We start from the raw sequence: 23,048 nt of genomic DNA, 5'->3' as shown, positions 1-23,048 counted from the left end.
TTCTAATCCCAAACCTAAAAACTGTAGCATAGGCGACAAAAGGGGCTGAACCCATGAGAGTATTGAAAACAAAGGAAAATGTCACACAAATCTGTGAGAAGCAAAACCTCCATGTTTCACACAATTCTGCTGTTAATCGCTTTAATCTGACCTTATAACAATAGCGTACAGGAATACATGTAAACACTGACCATCTTTACGTTTCAGGTGAAGCTAAACCAAATTGACTTTCAGTGTAACCAGCTCTTAAAGAAAAGTTATTTTAAAACAATAATAAATTAATGACTGTTCAAACCCTGTGAGGGTATACTGAAAGCAGGAGTGTCTAGTTTGAATCTTCAGGTTCCAGTTACTGAGGTTTTAAAATGTCTCTTCCAGAAAAGAAACATCTTTGTTGTGCTCAGCACCATTGCCTGAAATTTGACGCGGGAAGAAGTCTCAATGGTGAAATGCTACTAAATATAAATGTGAAACAAAGTTAGAAAGCTTTTAGTTAAAACTGGCATCTGACTCTATTATCATTAGAGTAGTGGTCTTCTTTCTGAGAAGCAACATATGGTGTCATTTGAGCATAAAAGCTTCTATACCAGTTTCTATGCTGCTTTTATACTTGTTTAAACATCCAAGAACTATCCTCTCCTTTACCCACATACATACTATGACTGCCATTCACATTGACAGGAGCAGTACACAGATAAAAAGGGAAAACGTACCCTGCATTCACTATTAAAAAGTCAAAACTTATTGACACAGTGTCATTCAAGACACCATACTTATTTCCATTTCCAAATAATGTAGTGCTCATAGGAACATACTGGGCCAAATTCTGCCACGGCTTACAAGCATACAATTCCAGAAGACTACATGTGATAAATGCAAGCAAAACGGATGTGGTTTCCCAGGTCACCTAAAACAATCTGAACATAGACAAAACTAATATAATCTTCCAACGGTATCCATCTAGCCAGTGAATTTAGGATCATCTCTGAAACCCAGGCCATGATCCCATTAGATCTGATCTTATCTCTTCTTGAATATCTGAAGTGTAAGGTGCCTGAGCCACCTCTCTTTTGGCAGTCTAGTCCACAGCTCCATTGTACTACTGTTAAGAACTTTTTCCCTAAACTGTTCCTTCCTCAGGTAACCTAATATACTAACAAGAGATGGATTCAGCTTGATTTATTTTTCCAAACCTCTTCAATATCGCCAAAGTAAAAGAACCCTTCATCACAACAATAATTGAAGGCTAGAGAGGTGCTGCTTTGTGTGCTTCACCAATGAACAAATAAGTATTATAGTCCCCTAGGATATATAATATACCATAGCTAGGTAATATGTTACCTGGGATAGATAGCGTCCGATAGAGCTGAAAACGGACTACTTTCTGTTTGCAGAAATTCATGAAAATGCAAAACAACTATAAGCACAGAGCAGAGATAAAGGACAAAGTCTATGAGGAGAAGATAATTGCATACGCAAAGGTTCTATTGAAGTCAAATATGTAGCCAAACATGGGAGCCAAACATGTACATCTGAGAGCAGGATTTAATCCAAACAGTGGCTTGAAACAAGAGGCTTAATGGTATGAAGGAAAATAAATACAGATTCATATTTCTGAAGGCAAAAGAGGACAAAAAGTATGATAATTGTATACAACATATTTCTATTTATACTTTTTTTTTAGTTGGGAGAAAAGACCTGCAAATACACCAACAACCACAAGTTAAATGAAACTAATGTTAAGATTAGAACAGTAAGAAGCCAGTGTATTCTTGATAGTTACCTAGTCTGTGCAAATTATGCTGTGGAACATGCTGACAGTTAATTGTTTATGGTTAAGATAAATTGATGATTCCAAACTCTTTCCAAGAATTATAGTGGCTATGGTGGGTACAGTGAATTATAGTCATTATAGCAAACTTTTGTTTAGAGAGAAGTCATTATGAAAAAATGACTTCACTATAAGAGAGTTCCAGTGTTTGTGTATGTGCATAAATACACTACAGAGAGAGAGAGAGATGATCTACAAGGCACTTGCTAGGAACTATTATATTTAAGGTTACTTTGGTATTTTTATGTAATTTCATGAAGATAATCTAAGGGATAAATCCTGCTCTGTTTTGCTCAGGTGCTCTGACAAGGATGGTAGGGGAAAAGAGAGAATCAGGAGCCACCTCATTCCTGCACAAGCAGCAAAGCAGGGTCTTTCCATCTGGCTCCAAAAAGTGCCAGGCAATAACTTACCACAAGCCCCCCTACCTAAGTGGTTTAGGATCACAAATCCCTTTGAAAGTCAATGACAATCAATGGGATTTGTACTCCTAAATCACTCACACTCTTTAGAAAAACCCCATTCATATTCTTCTAGCTTTATCTTGTGCAATTCTTTATTTGCAATAGTAAAGCAATTTAAATTTACAATAGCAGACCCAACACAACATCATGACTGGTATGCGTGTTGCCTTCCTCCTCCCTGTTCCTGTTTTGTTTCCTGGTTCCTGCTCCCTGGACTCAGTGTTCCTGTTCAAGGCTGCATGTGCATATGTGAGTACACAGCGCTTGGTGTGAGCAACTACTCAGGGCCCACTGCTACATATCTGCCATTCGGACTATTATCACGTTTTATGAACACTGCTGCTGACCTAATCAGTTCATGGTTATTACGTGTTTTGGTTGACAACATAACTGCATGTCTTCCATCATTTTTCTTTTCTCTGTCTTTTTTTTGGGGGGGAGGGAGGGGAAGGTGAGTTTTTTGGATTGCTATTCTGGGGTACAGCAGGGTGTAATACCCAACCAGAAATCTTTGTTTATTTTACTATTTGTACTGCTTTCTTTTCCCTGCATTTTGTTGTTTGTGCTGGTTTCATTTTAATTCATGCTACATATTATTTTCTGTTTGTCTATTTCCATTTCCATTAATTTCTCTCCCTCTCTCAAGCCCCCCCACCCCCCAAAAAACAAAAAAACCCTGTATCTTTCCTGGGTCATTAAAGGGTTTATCAAGTGAAAACAGAACATAAGGTCCCTAGGGATCAGGGGCAGAAAACAAGGCCTTCTTCCAACTCCCTTTAGTCACCAGCATAAACGGTGAAAAAGGGAAGGAAGGGTCAAAGGAAGAATGATGTTTTCCGAAATAAATAACCCTGAAAAAAACTATTAGAAAAATGCGGCCTTTGACAAAAATGACAAGAGTGAACGAGAGTGTGTCAAGTGGGATTCTGAATGTTTAGCTTTTATGATTTTTTGATGGCCTTTTTCAGAAGGAGTCAGTAGACTCACAGTATAGATTTAACATTTCTGGAAAGGAAAGGAAAAATAAACCAAAAGGTTTGGAAGTAATACATTGTTTGGTCTGGCTGTGGCTATGGCAAAGTGGCTTGCTACAGCTCAGGAAATTAGTCTGAACAAGGATTTTAGGTCATTAATAACAAATCCCAGAGCTTTGATTTAATCTGCACTCCACTGAGATGTGTAGATGGCTTCCTACATGAAGAAAAAAGGGAAGGCACGTACAGTTGAACCTCTGTACAATTAAAATAGACTAATCTACTACAAAGTATTTGAGAAGCTATAAAACCATCTGCACTTGTATAATGTTTGTGTCACTGAAACATAATGTGGAACTGGCAAAGAACCAAAAATGAAAAGGTCTTTTGGACTAAGTCAAAACACAAATCTTCCAGCTTTTAGTGAAGGACATAGGCGTGTCTTTCCAAGAGAGTTCAGGTGTTCACCTGAAAGTTGGCCATAAAACACACTACTGAGACCCAGATTCAGCAGGTCACTTGAGCATTAGCTTAACTTTATGCAAGTACTTAAATCCCATTCATTTAAATGAGATTTAAACACATGCTTAAGTGAATCAGGACCAAACACTTATAGGACAACAGAAGTTGGAAAACAGATTCTCAGTCTCCAAAGGGTACAGGGTTATCTAGTCAGTGCTACTAGATGAGGCCTTTCAAGTATCTGCAGCTCTGTACCACATATATGCACAAGTGAGAATGTGAGGGAGAAAGGAGGAGAAAAGAAAATGGTGTCCCAGAATGGAGGGTTGGGTGAAAGGCTCCCGGCCTCACTGGGACAGATAAATATTCCTACATCTCTGCCAGAGAGAAGAAATGATCCCACTACAATACAACACTGAAGAGAAACAGGGGAAAATGAAGATAAAAACCCGGAATAGAGTTTTGGGGCACTACTGAGTCTAGCTTCTGCATCTGCAGCAAACTAATTCACTATATATATCTGAACAGATAGCCATCTGGAACCACTTCCAAGTTAAACCTGTACAGACTGAGGCAATACAAGATTCTAATTATCCTAATTAAACAGGATGTATACAGTAAAAGCAGCAGAATACGTTCTCTGCAAAAGAACTGAGTATGAGGCTCTCTTTCAGAGTGTAAACAATAAAGGGACTTTGATAGAGCCAGCTTTAATATACAGTATATGTATATTAGTAGTGGATACTTCTTCACAGAGCTAATTCTTTCCCTCATCTCCCCCTCCCAAAAAATAAGCCACCCTCATGAAAATACCTAAAAGTATATAAATAGCAGGAGCTATTCTCATTAAAAAATAATAGTGTTAAACTATAGGTTAAAATAGCAACTTAGGAGGCTATGGTTAACCCTAAAAACATCCTGTTGCAGACACAACTGAATGGTAAATGCTACATGAGGTGAGCCATGAGTAACTTCACACTTATGTTTGCCTGGGCTGATCAGCAATGGTGCCACCATTGTTTGTCAGCCAACTCATCCCTCAAACCCCATTCAAAAATTTTCGAAGACAGCATAGGATTTTCACCAGAGCCTCCTTGCGTGGCTGTAAGGAAAATGGTAAAGAGAAACAGTTTGATGGAAAGCACAAGTACCCAGCTGAGCAGTGGGAAAAGCACAAATGAACAATAATGGCAGCAGAAGGAAAATCAGCATGTCCAGAGTGATATGCAAGTAGATGTCATGCAGCCATCTCACCTGCTGCAGCACATGTGCTCAATAATAGTACAAGCTCCATGGGACACATCTTCTATTGCATGAGTTAAAGGTGCCTGAGGCAGCTTTAAGCTTTTCTTGCCTAACGCCCGTGCACCATGAACTTTTGTGCAAACGTGCATCCTAGGGCAAGAGCATGCCATGTCGATTGATCTTCCCTTGACCCACCTTCTTTCTTGTAAACCAGTCCCACATCTTGCTGGTTATGTGACTGGTGTGCACTGCAGTCCCTGAGGAGTACTACAGAGTGGCATTCTTGTTTCCATGTGTTTTGTTGGCCAAGCTGCACAGACCTTGTGGGTCACTTGTGCAGACTCATATAAAGAGACAATCAGAAGTGTACCATTTACTCTATAGGGTCTCTAAGATCTGAACCAATATGACCTATCAAATTAAGCTGAATTATGTCTAAATTCAAGTGTTCCCACATGCCCGTGTTCACTTTGAGATCTGCAGTTGAAAGATGTTCTATTTGTGGAGAGATAGCAGAGAATTTTTTTATCATAAACAGACAGGTTATAATAGATTTCAACAAGGGTAACTTCAGGAACATATGGGATTTTTGAAAACAAGCTACTTGACTAGTCATGGAAGAGTCCTTTTTGGTGCTCCATTTCCCCCCACGATAGTATTAAACTGCTTGAGTCCTAAGTAACCACACTGTTTTTTGTCTTAACAAACTTGTCTGGGAGATCAATCCACATATTTGCTGCTTTCTGTATGAAAAAGTGCTTCCTGACATCTGTTCTGAATTTGTGGATACTTAATTTCCATTAATGCCCTCCTCTCCTATCTTCAGAGCTGAACTGAAAATAGTAACTTGACAGATATGCATATATCACTTAAGATTTTATATACAGACAACCATTAAACTCCCTCCTCCATTTGTTTTTCTTTGCTACATTAAACAGAGAAGAATTTTTTTAGCTTGGCATTTACAGCTCAGGCATTTTAGAACTGGGATCAGCATCATGTGCTTGCCTTATTCTGTATCATTTCATGTGTTACAATATCTATTTTAGAATGAGGTAAGATGCCCTGAATGTGGTAGGCTAAAATTACGATAATCTAATCACAGCTCACTTACATCTTTTGCAGCTTCAGGGTCATTTATTTCAGTTGGTCCTTTATGTTCTAGTAAGCTTATTTCAGTGCTTACTTGCATTTGTTATTTTGTTCTCAATGTTGTGTAATTAATAACTTTATAGCTACCGTGGAACTTGTTGAGAGTTAAATTGGATATAGTGAAACTAAAGCCCCACATAAATGCAACACTTTGTAACATGCAAAAATTGCAGCTCAACTTAGAGTGACATTGGTCTATGAGGGGAGGGGGGTAATGGGTAGAGGGGACAGATCCTCAGCTGGTGTAAACTGTCATCACCCCCATTGATTTCCATGGAGTTATGACAAGTTATACCAGCTGATGATCTGCACAAAGTCTTCAACGGGAGATGGATCTTCAATGAGAGATCTCCCAATCTAAGAGATTAGTCCAGACATTCCATTCCAAAATGTCTAGTTTCCCAAAACAAGGCATTTTCTGTGCCTTCCTGTCACGTATACTTTACTCTCCCCTTGGTAAAATGATAGAGCCAGATCCTATTTCTAATGAAGCTAATATCAAAACTGCTGGTAATGTAAGTGGAATCAGGATTGGACACTTACTCCTTTCCTCAGATAGTTACATTCTGAGCAAATGTGAACTGTATGGCACAACTGCATCTATTCCACTTCAAGGGATGATTCTGACTGTTCAGATACCAAAAATACCACTAAAGAAATGAAATTCTCTGACAACATCACAATGTAAATTTTCATTAATTTACTGGTGAATGCTTTGTGCTGTTGTTTTTTAAGTGAATTTTTTTCAAACATGATTTGGTTCAGTAAGATGCTGTGTAGCTTGAGCCACTTGTAACAGTAACTTCACACAGGTTCCATTGTCTTCAGTGGGCTTTTGATCAGGCCCTTGGGGTGCGCAAACATTATTGTCTTCAAAACAGATTCAATCATAACAAAAATACAACTGGGTCTGCCCTCCTTCACTCTTTTCCCAGGCAATTTACAGCTGATTAACTGCTGATGTTTTAAATCTTGTGGTATGTTTCGCTATTGAAAAGAAGTTTGTTAGAGGGGTACTCCCAAAACATACGAGCTAAGGTAGCACCAAGGGAGTTACATATCCAGCTGTGATAATCATTTATGAAGCCAATTACCATTATATAATATATTTTAACCCAGGCATCCAGGCATGCACCCTGATCATGCAATCGTATCTTCACGGGTGAACGCTTACATTCATGCAGAGTCCCACTGAAGTCAATGAAACCCTACAGAGGTCTTCAGGAAGAAGGATCTGCAGGATCAGAGAGTATAGACAAGGATCCATTTATCCACCACTGAAATCCAACTACTTCTGAAGTTACAAAGTGTAGTTGCTCAATTATAATATTTTAGTTGCAGACTTATATTAATACTGATTTTTTTGTACTTTTCTATTTCATTTGAAATAACAGCAGCAGGAATCACACTTTGCACTTCTTGTAGAATAACATGTGACACTGGCAGAGATTTCCAAAGGCACAAACAACAGTTGGGCACCTAACTACCATGTATGCCTTTGAGAACTTCCCCTATTAATCTGAAAAAATGTTGAATATTCAGAACATCAGTTTTCTATTTTTATTTGAAAGATGACACCTCCAGCAGCACAGCACTCGGAAGGGAACGTGCCACCTACTGAATCATTGTTACTACTTACTGTAATACCCGAAAGTCTACTCCCCAAGCACTAACTTAACCCAGCCCTCCTTAGCTAAATGGTGGTTCAGTACATCTTGTATTTCCTTACGGCAATTAATTTTACAGGACATCTCTGCAAATGTGAAAATGTCTTAGCAGGGCCAATTTGCAGAATTATTTTAATCTGTAACCTAACCAGACTGAAAAAAAAGAAAAAAAGGGCAGCAAAGGAGAAGTGCAAAATGGAAGTTCATATTAAAAATCATGCCGTAGGGGAAATAAGTCAAATATTTGATGTTTCATTCACTTCTCATTAATAATAATCTTCAGGAAAACACTGCATTAATATGACATAAATCCTCCAGCAATGAAATAATAAAAAAAATTCTAAAATTTAAGAACTGTATTGTTAAACCAAATTAATACCAGTAAATGGCAACTTCATCTGTCACTGATGTTGACCTGTCTAAATAATGAAGCACTTTTAATATGTTCAATAATATCCTTGCTTACAAACATCAAAGCAGAACATAACATAGAATGGTGTAATACCCTGTTTTTTAATCTAAATTTTCCTGCTATGTACTTAAGAATGGAGGGGGGGGGGAAGGAAAGTTCTGAGTGTCATCCTTAAATGTGAATTTCCTTCCAGATGTCAGTTTCTTACAACCTTAATAGTACTTTACAGTATGCCAAGTTTTAGCCCTTAGCAAAATTTCTAAAGCAACACTTTTGAGCAAAGGTATAATTATATACACATAAAATCCTTATACCACAATCATAGTAATAATAAAATAATAATAATGTTTTTGATCTTTACAGGTGTTCTCTGTATGAAAACCCAAAGGGTGAATGTGTCGATTATTAATTTGCTCCTCACACAAAGACGTCGTAGGATCATGTAAGCACGTGGCACCTTGGTGTGCATTTTTTCTTTTCCCTTTTTGCCCTCCAAACTCAGATTGTCCCAACATGTCATAGATTAGTCCCCTGCCACCCCTAACTACTGAAAAACAGCCCTTTTACAACCATGTTGGATTATGCTGCCTTGATGTCCTGTTGACGTTCAGCAACTGCTTTTAGTGCCAGATTTAACAAAGAAACAAAAAGCTCACAGTGGGCTTTGGAAACATCAGTGTGGGTGAATATATTTAGTTTAATCAAATAATTAAAAAAAAAAACAAAACCAAAAAACCTCTTCAAGATGAGCACAGGATTAAAGCAGAAAGCAAAATTAAAGCTAGTGACATTATATATTTGGAGATAAACTAAATGGCAGTGATGGAAACAGGATATTATCACTTGACTTGTGGGGGGAGGGAAATAAGGCTTAATATCTTTCACTACTGTTCCTACACTCAAATCTTTGTGTTGCCAATGGAACTTTTATTTGTCTTTTCATCTGTATTTCTATCTTTGACATTTCTAAAGCACCCATCGCTTCTGCATTTTGATACAGAACAGCAGACTTTACCTGGTTTATTGGGCATGTTTCCTCCTTAGCTGTGGAACTGTGTAGTAGTTTATAATCAATCAAGTTAGAAAGCAGTTTTCTACTATAACCATGCCCCCTTGTGGGAGGAGTAAGGTACTGAAACCACTCTTGCTTTGACTATAAAGGATGAGATGCTGTACCCTCTTGAAGTAAATGACAAAATACTCATTGGCTTCATTGGGAGAATTATTAATAAGATCTCTCTCTGATCAAACTAAAGCTACCATAAGATAGTATGTAAGTTCATCTAAAATTAAATGGAGATGTATGAAGTGAGATCATTATTCTGTTCCCATTGAGGTCAAAGGTAAAAATCCTGATTTCAGTGGTGTGGGATCAAGCTGTTAAGCAACAAATACAAGACAAAATAACAGGAAGGAATTTTCAGAAGTGAAAACGATTAACTATTTCTTAACAGCTGAGTATCTAGTTAAGCAATCCTCTTATTTTGATTAGCTGATATAGTCTTAAATGTCTACCAAAATTCAAATAAATGGAGACTATTATCAAGCAGAGAAATGAATATCTGGAAGGTGCTTACCTTTGCTTCACATTTCTTGTGGCAGGCATACTTGCAAACTAAAATAAAAGCAAAGAAAATACATAAGCAAAATACTCGTAATTCCTCCACCCCCAACATCTCTTTAAAGCTGCCTTCTACCACACAGCCCATCAACCCCAGTTTCTATAGCGAGGTTTACTTCATTTCTTTACAATAAAAATACCAATAAACAAATAACAAATAAACCCCTAACCAGGTATCAACAGTGCAACCACGTTTTAGCATGTTTATCCTTATGTGCAACTATGCAGCCTGCCCTGAAAGATTCATTAACTGTAGTAATCCCCTAGCACTCTTAATGTATTCTGTCTTTTTATTTTAATAATATATTTTTGGTTTAATGTTAGGGTCCAATCATCTTGATACTTGCCTTTACAGCTCTCCACACACCAGAGGTGTTATGAAAATAGTAGGTATAAACAGCAAGGATAATGATGTTAATTTGCTTCTAACAAATTGTCTGAAGCACTAAAAGATTTGTGAGTCACTTCAGCAAGTCTAGAGAACAAAATGAGTCAGAACTTTCCAGTCATGGTCACTTGAGAGTCAGGGTAAGATCATATGTTTCACAATCCAAAACTGAAAGTCCTTTGCACAATACTATGAACAGTGCATCCAAGTAAGAATTTAAAGTTTACAGCTCATTAAATTACTAGACTAGATGAGATCAGGATGACTTGGGTAGTAAAACAGTGGGTTTGGGATTTATAAAAATACTATTTTTCTTAAAGGACAATTGGAAGAGCATCTAGACAGACACTGAAATAACTGAAAGGCCATAGTATTGAAATCAGAAATATTCACTGATATATCCTGAAATCTTCTTGACCTGCTGCTCACAAACCAGGAAGAATTAGTAGGGGAAGCAAAAGTGGATGGGAACCTGGGAGGCAGTGACCATGAGATGGTCGAGTTCAGGATCCTGACACAGGGAAGAAAGGAGAGCAGCAGAATACAGACCCTGGACTTCAGAAAAACAGACTTTGACAACCTCAAGGAACTGATGGGCAGGATCCCCTGGGAGAATAATATGAGGGGGAAAGGAGTCCAGGAGAGCTGGCTGTATTTAAAAGAATCCTTATTGAGGTTACAGGGACAAACCATCCCAATGTATAGAAAGAAAAGTAAATATGGCAGGCGACCAGCTTGGCTTAACAGTGAAATCCTTGCTGATTTTAAACACAAAAAAGAAGTTTACTAGAAGTGGAAGACTGGACAAATGACCAGGGAAGAGTATAAAAATACTGCTCGGGCATGCAGGAGTGAAATCAGGAAGGTCAAATCACACCTGGAGTTTTAGCTAGCAAGAGATGTTAAAAGTAACAAGAAAGGTTTCTTCAGGTATGTTAGCAACAAGAAGAAAGTCAAGGAAAGTGTGGGCCCCTTACTGAATGAGGGAGGCAACCTAGTGACAGAGGATGTGGAAAAAGCTAATGTACTCAATGCTTTTTTTGCCTCTGTCTTCACAAACAAGGTCAGCTCCCACACTGCTGCACTGGGCAGCACAGCATAGGGAGGAGGTGACCAGCCCTCTGTGGAGAAAGAAGTAGTTCGGGACTATTTAGAAAAGCTGGACGAGCACAAGTCCATGAGGCCGGATGCGCTGCATCCGAGAGTGCTAAAGGAGTTGGTGGATGTGATTGCAGAGCCATTGTCCATTATCTTTGAAAACTCATGGCGATCGGGGGAGGTCCCGGACGACTGGAAAAAGGCTAATGTAGTGCCCATCTTTAAAAAAGGAAAGAAGGAGGATCCTGGAAACTACAGGGAGTCAGCCTCACCTCAGTCCCTGGAAAAATCATGGAGCAGGTCCTCAAGGAATCAATTCTGAAGCACTTAGAGGAGAGGAAAGTGATCAAGAACAGTCAGCATGGATTCACCAAGAGCAAGTCATGCCTGACTAATATAATTGCCTTCTATGATGAGATAACTGGCTCTGTGGATGAGGGGAAAGCAGTGGACCTGTTGTTCCTTGACTTTAGCAAAGCTTTTGACACAGTCTCCCACAGTATTCTTGCCAGCAAGTTAAAGAAGTATGGGCTGGATGAATGGACTATAAGGTGGATAGAAAGCTGGCTCGATTGTCGGGCTCAACAGGTAGTGATCAATGGCTCCATGTCTAGTTGGCAGCCGGTATCAAGTGGAGTGCCCCAAGGGTCGGTCCTCGGGCTGGTTTTGTTCAATATCTTCATTAATGATCTGGAGGATGGTGTGGATTGCACCCTCAGCAAGTTTGCAGATGACACTAAACTAGGAGGAGAGGTCGATACGCTGGAGGGTAGGGATAGGATACAGAGGGACCTAGACAAATTAGAGGATTGGGCCAAAAGATATCTGATGAGGTTCAACAAGGACAAGTGCAGAGTCCTGCATTTAGGATGGAATAATCCCATGCACTGCTGCAGACTAGGGACCGAATGGCTAGGCAGCAGTTCTGCAGAAAAGGACCTACGGGTTACAGTGGATGAGAAGTTGGATATGAGTCAACAGTGTGCCATTGTTGCCAAGAAGACCAATGGCATTTTGGGATGTATACGTAGGGGCATTGCCAGCAGATCGAGGGACATGATCGTTTTCCTCTATTCGACATTGGTGAGGCCTCATCTGGAGTACTGTGTCCAGTTTTGGGCCCCACACTACAAGAAGGATGTGGAAAAATTGGAAAGAGTCCAGTGGAGGGCAACAAAAATGATTAGGGAATTGGAACACATGACTTATGAGGAGAGGCTGAGGGAACTGGGATTGTTTAGTCTGCGGAAGAGAAGAATGAGGGGGGATTTGATAGCTGCTTTCAACTACCTGAAAGGGGTTCCAAAGAGGATGGATCTAGACTGTTCTCCGGGGTAGCAGATGATAGAACGAGGAGTAATGGTCTCAAGTTGCAGTGGGGGAGGTTTAGGTTGGATATTAGGAAAAACTTTTTCACTAGGAGTGTGGTGAAGCACTGGAATGGGTTACCTAGGGAGGTGGTGGAATCTCCTTCCTTAGAGGTTTTTAAGGTCAGGCTTGACAAAGCCCTGGCTGGGATGATTTAGTTGGGGATTGGTCCTGCTTTGAGAAGGGGGTTGGACTAGATGACTTCCTGAGGTCCCTTCCAACCCTGATAGTCTATGATTCTATGATGTTTGCATTGTGTGTACCTTTTCATTTACTGTTCAGTTTTGATTTATTTTCATTTTATGTCCAGCCTTTTGTTTAAGGAGAGTCTTTGAGAAGCTGCAACTGAATTTTTTAAAAAAGAATATCTTTGTAAATTAAATATGTTGTTGAATACCTCACAGTTCCATTTGCAATAACTGTCAAGACAGAGTAAGTCAATGTTCAAGAGTGTTACATTCTTAACTCTGAGGCTGAAACTAATGTTGCTTTCCCAGCAAATCCAGCCAGAATGAGTAATACACCCGGAGTATTACAGTTTTCTGCAGTCCATACCCAATTACTTAGTGTCTCCTGCCCCTACCTTCACAGTAGTATAAAAACAAACTTCCTAAATTGAGCATCAAAGGTTTCTGATCACAAATGAGCATTAATAAGGTGCAATCCGGTGAGGTTCTCCAGTTTTCACTTGCTCTTCTATTTTCCATCAGTTTGGAATACAGCGCCAAATCTTAACTGGTAGTCCTAACCTTCTAATTCTTTGTCAGGATGCCCTCAACATGAAATGGTCATCAAGGCCATAAATCAATCAATCAAAATTCAGTAGGATGAGGCTTAATTATCTGTTATCTTATCTGATCTTGTCAGGTGTCGAGTGCCCTTGATTCTCAAATCTTCATTCCCAAGAGGTGAGACCTCTTATTCTCTTGGTAGAGGTCATAGAAATATACAGTCCTGACTACCAGCAACACTTGTCTGGGAGCAAACAATGATATGAGTAATTAAAAAATTATTCAGTCCTAAAACAACTGGAGGATGAATTTTGACAAGTGGAAACTTGATTTTCTTGCCTGCTAACACTGGGGACGACTATACCGATTAGCTTGAATTCCATGTACGAGGAATAAATATTTGTGAGAATTAAAATTTTGGAGTCTTTTGATTGGCATTGATACTATAGGGGGTTAAAAGTCATACTCCCCCCTCCCAAATTATCTAGTCCTTTTTTTAAAATCCATTTGAAGATCTCCTGTAAGAAAAGTATAAAATATGGCTCAGTTATACAAACAATACCCTGGCTCTGCAAGGCTGCAATCATTAAATGACAATTCCAAACACTAAACAGTAAGGAAACAAAGCTACTGGGAAACCCTGCTGTTACAAAGAAAGGCCTATTTGTCTGCTTTGCTTGTGAATAAGCCCGAGTGGTTGAAGGTATTTTGAAATGTAAAGCATGAAATTATATTTCATTCTAGGATGATTGCAATTGTTTCACAGCTGGTTCATGTGCTACCGAATTACAAAGGTTACATAGCATGCAATATATATGGCTGTGGGCACAACCTGCAGTTCTTATGCAAGATAAATAGGTTTCGAAGGATTCGATTTTTATCGATAAATGTCAATGTCACCATGCACAAACCAGTAACAAATATTTCCATTGATGATCATCAAAATTTACAGTTAGGCAAAGTAAGAAAAATGCTGCTTGAGAACTTATTAGAGCTTGATTTAAAGCTAAAGTCTTGATATACAATGTTGACAGTTTATTTTTGAACTTTTTGAATCTCAATGTCTACTGTCATTAAATAATTGTTCCCCTCCCACCATCTGTCCCTCCACAATTTCCCACAACTGTGAAAAATTAAACAGATAAACATCAAGAAAAATGCTTAAATATAAACACTGATATTATCTGTCAAAATTAAAACATAAACTAAAAACACAATTCTGCCAAGCCTAAGGATAAACATCCACTTAAGTGAACTGGGAGTTTAGTTTGAGTAAAGACTGCAGGACTGAGCCTTGCATCATCACTATCAGAAATGCTTATGACAAACATTGCATCAAACTGAATCACTCCAGTAACATTCCAACTCTGCACAGAACACAGGTCAAGACTTCATGATAAATCACTGTTATCTCGACTAGTACGTGATTTACTAAGAACAGGGAATAAACAATCCAAAGTAACTTGCAAATGTTACAAATCAAGTGGAGCCTTTTAGTTCAAATGCATTCGATTCCTTTTTCAGGTATTTTATTGGTAAAATATGGGGACTGTACACGTACAATACAGTAAAGCTGTTTTAGTCTAGCTTCCCTGACAGTTTCATTTTCCGCAGAGTCCAAAAATGCTCTCCTTCACACCTGAACTGCAGTACTGCTAAGTAGTAGACCCAAGGTAATTCATTACTTTCTCTTACTCACTGTATAATATCACTAATAATAATAATAAAGCTAGATAAAAATAAACACACTGGGAATGAGATCACTGTCTCTGTCCAGATGCTGCGAGCAAAACAAGCATTCCTTTGTGTTCTGAGGTAGAAAGGAGGCTTTCTGTTTCATTCTGGGATGAAAGTCAAAATGTCTGTTGCACACGTCAGTGCTAAATGGCACATCAGAAACATCCAGTAATAATAGCACACATATGTCCCACAGCAGAAGTGCAGATATAAACACCCCATAGCCCTTGAGGGTCCAGATTTCCAAAACAGATCTATTATTGAAATTTAACTCCATTGGGGACTAAAAACTTTTTATCCACACACATAAAGTCGGGAATATGCAAAATTCGGATCTGGATTTTGTGGTTTAGGGGCATCTCTAAGAACAATAACCACCATCTACACTTCTATAGCAATCCTCATTCAAGGAACCCAAAACAGTTACGTCCTTGTGAAGTAATATGGTAACCATAACCTGCATTTTACAGATGGGTAAACTGAAGCACAAAGATACTTAGGGACTTGCACAAGAAGAATAAATAGAAGAGATTATAATAGGAACTGCTGTGTGTGCTAACCACTTGGCCACATAACCAGATTATGCATTTCTCTGACACTGCTGACAGTGCCTCTTGTACAGATTAGTATTTCATACACTGGGGAAGTATTCTGCTAAAACACAAACATTTTGCCAGCACTGCAGGGCTGACCAAACTTGCTGGAGCAGGTATAAAAAACAAAACAAAACAAATAAGGCTCCACACATGGAACATTTCCTGGGAATTAGCAAACGGCTGGGAGAAACTGCACCTTGAACCGTAAACCCACAGCCAGTTATCAACCCCCAGAAAGTGCCTCACACCAACATTTAAATTGCTATTTTAAGAAGACCATAAAAAATAAACCCAAGACTCAAGATTTAAAAAAATAGTTATAGAGCTGGTCAAAATATTTTGTTCAAAATGCATTACAATGAAAAATGGCCGTTATCCAAAATGAACAATTTTCTTGAAAATTTTTCCTTTTTAAAAAAATTATGTGATTTTTCAACTAAAAAAAAGAAAGAAGGAAAGAACAGAAAACAAAGATTTTTTTTTCTTTCTTAGTTTTCTGTTGTTGTTATGGGGGTGAAGGGCCATGGAACATTAGGAGTGGGGGCTAGTGATGAGAAGGAAAAAGGAATGGAACACAAAGCGTAAGCATGGGGAATGGGAGGGAGTAGAGAAAGGGTCTCTCTCAAGGCCAGGAGGTAGAACAGGTGGACATGATTTAGTATTCACACAGCGTACAAAAACTGTAGCTGGCAGAATCCAAAGTGCTGATTTGGATAAATGCAGGCTCTGAAACAGGAGGGAGTGTTTCTTAATTGCAAAGTTGCCTCTTTTGCTCCTGCAACTCTGCAGAAACTTCTGGGAGAGCTGGAGTTTTTAAAGCCTTGTTGTAGGTGGCTATGTGAAGCGCAGGGTGATGGGGTGCTGCCAAGACACGCTGCCTCCAATCAGTTACTTTGTGACCTGGCACCTGTAGGAGAAGCCAGGGACAGCGAGGAAACCTTCCTCCTCCACTGCTGAGGCTGCTGCTCTGGCAGAGTCACATGATGAGGTCTGTCTCATCTGTAACATTATCCAGTCCATCTCCCAGACAAGGCAAGATTGTTCCTTACGATACAATTCCAGTGTTTTGTCTAGTCTGGCTATAAACACCATAAACAATAGTGGGTTCTACCACTGCCCTTCGGAGACTAACCCAAGCCAAAAGAAGCTTTCACTTTCCCAATATTATCCTAAATGAGCCTTTTCTTAATTTCATCCCATCATGCTTAGTGAGTCTCCTTTTGCAGCACCCTCTAGAATTCCCCCTTCCTTGATGCTTACACCTTCTGAGTATCTGTATAGCAAGATATGCAACACAGTTCTAGATGATATGTATAGTACTTTTCAAGAGAATGAATACCTCAGAAAATAGACAATCAGGTTACATGAATCATCTCTCGACTTTTCATTAACTTGATAGTAACCACTTAATCCTAGAGGGTATCTTTTTTAGACCACTTCAGTGGCAAAAAGCCAATAATGCCTCACAGTAAAGGGGCCCTTTGTTTTTCAGTCTGACAAACATGAAAATGTAAAAAAAATGTTTAACAAATACAACATATTCGTAGCATATCAGCTGTTAAGGAAACAAAAATGACCGTGATTTACAGTAAAAAATATTATATGACTTACAGTGAAAAGAACTCAACGAGCAGTTTTTACCAAACCGTGACATTCTTCAGAACCAATTACAGGTGATATACCAGCCAACTCGTCTCTAGACTATGGTCCGTCTGTTTCCTTGTATTATCGCAGTTGATAACTGTCAGCAGGAATGAATCTGTTTGAAGCAGTCCAGCAGATTTAATCAATGTCACACTCAGCAAGACTGCTTTGGTTCCTCAGCTCAACAGCTGAAGGTCTGCATTCCACACATCAGCTCTGTTGTCAAATACAGGCCTTTCCAAATTTGTGTTTAAGAATTCTGGCATCAGTTCCAAGAACAATTGTCTCTAGCTGACTGACACTGAAGTATACGGCATGCCATATTTAGTCTAGTTACTATACTTCCAAAAATCTCCGAAACAATAGCTCTGAGAATCTAATCTATACAATCACATTTGTTTTGGCCCAGTTCAGGTAAGTGTTTCGTGGAAGCGAACCGGGGTTTTGGCACACTTAGGACTGTGCAATGAGGCTTAGTCACTATAAACCTTTATGATAAAAGTTCAGAAAAGTCATGAAAGAAACATGTAACAATAAATCTTATTAAACAAAAACTTGGTCATTTACAATACACGAGAAGCTGAAAGCCCATGTGTCAAATAGGTGTAATTCGTAAAGTCAATGTGACAGTTTATGGTTTTATGGTAAGTATGAGCGAGGGTAAGCATGAGTGTGTGTGTGTTGTGCTGGTAGATTTTTCTTGCTCTGTGTGTGTGGCAAATGAGAGCTGTGTGTTGCTGTGACGGGCTGTGTGTATGTGTTTAGTGGTACTGTGTATACTAGTTGTGTTACTGTGTTTACTGGGAGAGTTGGGTGGAGTTGTGACTGGCACAGGAAAGGGGTGTGCTGTTCTGAGGGGGCTAGACATGTTTGGGGTTACTGTGTGTGTTGGTCATGTTGTTGTGGGCATGTGGGTGGCAAGTGGGCCAAGTGATCGAGAATTTGTGCAGTCTCTGAGTTATTTTTGATATCACAATGGTCTAGTACTCTAGGCATGGAAAGATGCCTTGCTGTCACATGGGTATAATCTGTAAAGTCAAAATGGCAGAGAACTCTCCTGACCCACTCAGTCTCCACCCCATCCATCTGGATGGATCCTAGATGTGCAGAGTACCATCTGTGGAGTCCAGAGAGATGGGGGTATGATGGTGCCTGTAACAGGGTGTACTGGCCCATTAAGCCTAAGGGGAGGGCCCACAAGAGCCCATTCCAAGAATGTTGATGCGAGCACAGGATATTGGTGTCAGAAAATGGCTGAAACTGGAAGAGAGAGGAGTTGGCAGTGGCATGGGAAGATCTCTTGTTGCCAAGAAGGCTAACGGCATTTTGGGCTGTATAAGTAGGAGCATTGCCAGCAGATCGAGGGACGTGATCATTCCCCTCTATTCGGCATTGATGAAGCTTCATCTGGAGTACTGCATCCAGTTTTTGGCCCCACACTACAATAAGGATATGGAAAATTTGGAAAGAGTCCAGTGAAGGGCAACAAAAATGATGAGGGGGCTGGAGCACATGACTTATGAGGAGAGGCTGAGGGAACTGGGATTATTTAGTCTGCGGAAGAGAAGAATGAGGGGGGATTTGATAGCTGCTTTCAACTACCTGAAAGGGGGTTCCAAAGAGGATGGATCTAGACTGTTCTCAGGGGTAGCAGATGACAGAGCGAGGAGTAATGGTTGCAGTGGGGGAGGTTTAGGTTGGATATTAGGAAAAACTTTTTCACTAGGAGTGTGGTGAAGCACTGGAATGGGTTACCTAGGGAGGTGGTGGAATCTCCTTCCTTAGAGGTTTTTAAGGTCAGGCTTGACAAAGCCCTGGCTGGGATGATTTAGTTGGGGACTGGTCCTGCTTTGAGCAGGGGTTTGGACTAGATGACCTCCTGAGGTCCCTTCCAACCCTGATATTCTATGATTCTATCTCAGGACACTGTCACTTTAAGGGCCCGGGATCAGGAGCTCTGTAGTGTAGAGTGGAGCAGGGCTACCCTCTCTCCCAGCCAATCAGGGGAAGCTTTCAGGAGGAGGAGAATATATACACTGCCTTCCCTCTCAGAACAGCGTGCACACGGACAGAGGAAGAAAACCTGAGCAAGAAGGCTATGCTTCTAATGAGCAGAATAAAGTCTCCATGGACAACAACAGAGATGGAGATGGGTACGAACGATGGGATTTACTATGATGGACCTTGCATCTGGGACGCTGAGGATGATTTTGAATTACTCTCCAAACTGGGTGACTGGGCAACAAAATGGCGGATGAAATTCAATGTTGATAAATGCAAAGTAATGCACATTGGAAAACATAATCACAACTATACATATAAAATGATGGGGTCTAAATTAGCTACCACCTCTCAAAAAAGATCTTTGAGTCATTGTGGATAGTTCTCTGAAAACATCCACGCAATGTGCAGCAGCAGTCAAAAAAGCGAACAGAATGTTGGGAATCATTAAGGAAGTGATGGATAATAAGACAGAAAATATTACGTTGCCTCTATATAAATCCACGGTACGCCCACATCTTGAATACTACATGCAGATGTGGTTGCCCCATCTTCAAAAAGATATATTGGAATTGGACAAGGTTCAGAAAAGGGCAACAAAAATGATTAGAGGTATGGAGCATCCACCATATGAGGAGAGATTAATGAGACTGGGACTTTTCAGCCTGGAAAAAAGACGACTAAGGGAGGGTATGATAGAGGTCTATAAAATCATGAGTGGCATGGAGAAAGTACATAAGGAAGAGCTATTTACTACTTCCCATAACACAAGAACTAGGAGTCACCAAATGAAATTAATAGGCATCAGATTTAAAACAAACAATAGGAAGTATTTTTTCATACAATGCACAGTCAACCTATGGAACTCCTTGCCAGAGGATGTTGTGAAGGCCAAGATTATAACAGGGTTCAAAAAAGAACTAGATAAATTCATGGAGGATAGGTCCATCAATGGCTGTTAGCCAGGATGGGCAGGGATGGTGCCCCTAGCCTCTGTTTGCCAGAAGCTGGGAATGGGCGACAGGGGATGGATCACTTGATCATTAACTGTTCTGTTCATTCCCTCTAGGGGACATGGCATTGGCCTCTGTTGGAAGACAGGATACTGGGCTAGATGGACCTTTGGTCTGATCCAGTATGGCCATCCTTATGTTCTTATACTTTGGGCTACTGACCTAGTTTCAGGGGAGGGCTGGTGATAGCCCTGAGAAAGACTATACAACACTCCCAAAGGTCCCCAAAGAGAGGGAGCAGAGGGAGGGCCCTGTGGAAACACCTCTAGCCACAAGGGGGTACCTGGCAAATGGCAACTCCACTTCAGTGCCACAGAAGTTTCTGATTCTCATCTTCCCTTTTGTGAAGGATGTAGGGAAAGAATCACAAACAAAGGATTCTTTACATGAGTGTTGCTGAAGGGGACCATCTAGGCCAGGGATTGGCAAGGGGACCATCTAGGCCTTTGGCACATGGCCCATCAGGGAAATCCCTTGGCGGGCTGGGATGATTTGTTTACCTACAGCGTCCGCAGGTTCGGCCAATCGCAGCTCCCACTGGCTACGGTTTGCCATTCCAGGCCAATGGGGGCTGCGGGAATCGACAACCAGCACATCCCTCGGCCCATGACACTTCCCACAGCCCTCATTGGCCTGGAATGGTGAACGACAGCCAGTGGGAGCTGTGATCAGCTGAACCTGTGGACGCTGCAGGCAAACAAACCGTCCTGGCCCGCCAGCAGATTTCCCTGATGGGCCATGTGCCAAAGGTTGCTAATCCCTGATCTAGGCCTTAACTATTAAGGCCAAGAAAGAATTTGAAGAGCAACTAGCTATAAACAGAAAAATGAGCAGCAATTTTCTTTAAGTACATCAGAAGCAGGAAGCTTCCCAAACAGTCAGTGGGGCCACTGGACAATCAAGGTGCAAAAGAAACACTCAAGGAAGACAAGGCCATTGCAGAGAAGCTAAATGAATTCTTTGCATCAGTCTTCACTGCATAGGATGTGGGGGCAATCCCCACACCTGAGCCTTACTTGAAGGTGAGAAATCTGAGGCACTGTCCCAGACTGAGGTGTCAGTAGAGGAGGTTTGGGAACAAACTGATAAATTAAACAGTAATAAGTCACCAGGACCAGATTGTATTCATCCAAGAGTTCTGAAGGAACTCAAATATTAAACTGCAGAACTACTATCTATGGTATGTAACCCATCACTTAAATCATCCTTTGTACCAGATGACTGGAGGAAAGCTATGTAACAGATTTTTTTAATTCTCCAGAGGTGATCCTGGCAATTACAGACCAGTAAACCTAACTTTAGTACCAGGCAAATTGTAAAGAACAGGATTATCTGACACAGAGAGAAAATGTATATGTTGGGGAAGAGTCAACATGGCTTTTGTAAAGAGACATCATGCCTCATCAATCTATTAGAATTCTTTGAGGGAGTCAACAAGCACATGGACAATGGTGATCCAGTTGAGATAGTGTACCTGGACTTTCAGAAAGCCTTTGACAAGGTCCCTCACCGAAGGATCTTAAGTAAAGTAAGCAGTCATGGGATGAGAGAAGGTCTTCTCATGGATCAGTAACAGATTAAAAGATAGGAAACAAAGGATAAAATAAACAGTCAGTTTTCACAATGGAGAGAGGTAAATAGTGGAGTCCCCTCAGGGATCCATACTGGGACCTGGGCTGGTCAACATATCATAAATGTTCTGGAAAAAGGGGTAAACAGTGAGATGGCAAAATTTGCAGATTATACAAAATTACTCAAGATAGTTAAATCCAAAGCTGACTGCAAACAGTTACAAAGGGATCTCACAAAACTGGGTGACTGGGCAACAAAAGGGCAGATGAAATTCAGTGTTGATAAATACAAAGTAATGCATATTGGAAAACATAATCCCAACTAAATATACAAAATGATGGTGCCTAAATTAGCTGTTACCACTCAAGAAAGCGATCTTAGTGTCATCATGGATCGTTCTCTGAAAACATCTGCTCAGTGTGCAGTAGCAGTCAAAAAAGCCAACAGAATGATAAGAACCATTCGGAAAGGGATAGATAAAAAGACAAACAATTTCACAATGCTACTTTATACATTGATGATACACCCACACCTTGAATACTGAATGCAGTTCTGGGTGCCTGATCTCCAAAAAGATATTAGAATTGGAAAATGTATAGAGAAGGGCAACAAAAATGATTAGGGGCACAGAACAGCTTCCATATGAGGAGAGGTTTAAAAGACTGGGACTATTCAGCTTTGAAAAGAGACAACCGAGGGAGGGGTATGATAGAAGTCTATAAAATCGTGAATGGTGTGGAGAAAGTGAATAGGCAAGTGTTATTTACCCTTTCACATAACACATAAACTAGGGATCGCCCACTGAAATTAATAGACAGCAAGTTTAAAACAAACATAAGAAAGTGCTTCTTCACACAATGCACAGTCAGCCTGTGGAACTTGTTGCCAGGTGTTGTTGTGAAGGTCATACACTGCAGGATTTATTTTGACATAAACTAGAATTCAAAAAAGGGTTAAAAAAGAATTAGGTAAGCTCATGGAGGATTGGTCCATCTGTGACTAGTAGCAAGACGATCAGGGATGCACCACCATACTCTGGGCGTTCCTAAATCTCCAACTGCCAGAAGCTGAG

At 40.2% G+C, this 23,048-nt stretch overlaps 1 protein-coding gene across 5 annotated transcripts in view; it reads right to left on the bottom strand.

The window, feature by feature from the left end:
* TNS3 (tensin 3) overlaps positions 1 to 23,048 on the bottom strand; it is a 343,736-nt gene that overhangs the window by 216,225 nt on the left and 104,463 nt on the right. For all 5 annotated transcript variants that reach the window (XM_048839218.2, XM_048839219.2, XM_048839220.2 and 2 more), the window contains one exon: positions 9,785 to 9,822. In XM_048839218.2, the coding sequence (XP_048695175.2) occupies positions 9,785 to 9,822 (38 nt within the window). The remainder of the gene's footprint in view (positions 1 to 9,784; positions 9,823 to 23,048) is intronic.

The sequence above is a fragment of the Caretta caretta genome, chromosome 2 (assembly GCF_965140235.1).
Source record: "Caretta caretta isolate rCarCar2 chromosome 2, rCarCar1.hap1, whole genome shotgun sequence".
NCBI classification, from domain to species: Eukaryota; Metazoa; Chordata; order Testudines; family Cheloniidae; genus Caretta; species Caretta caretta.
The sequence above is the reverse complement of the archived record's forward strand: the minus strand, read 5'-3'. Positions and strand labels throughout refer to the sequence as shown.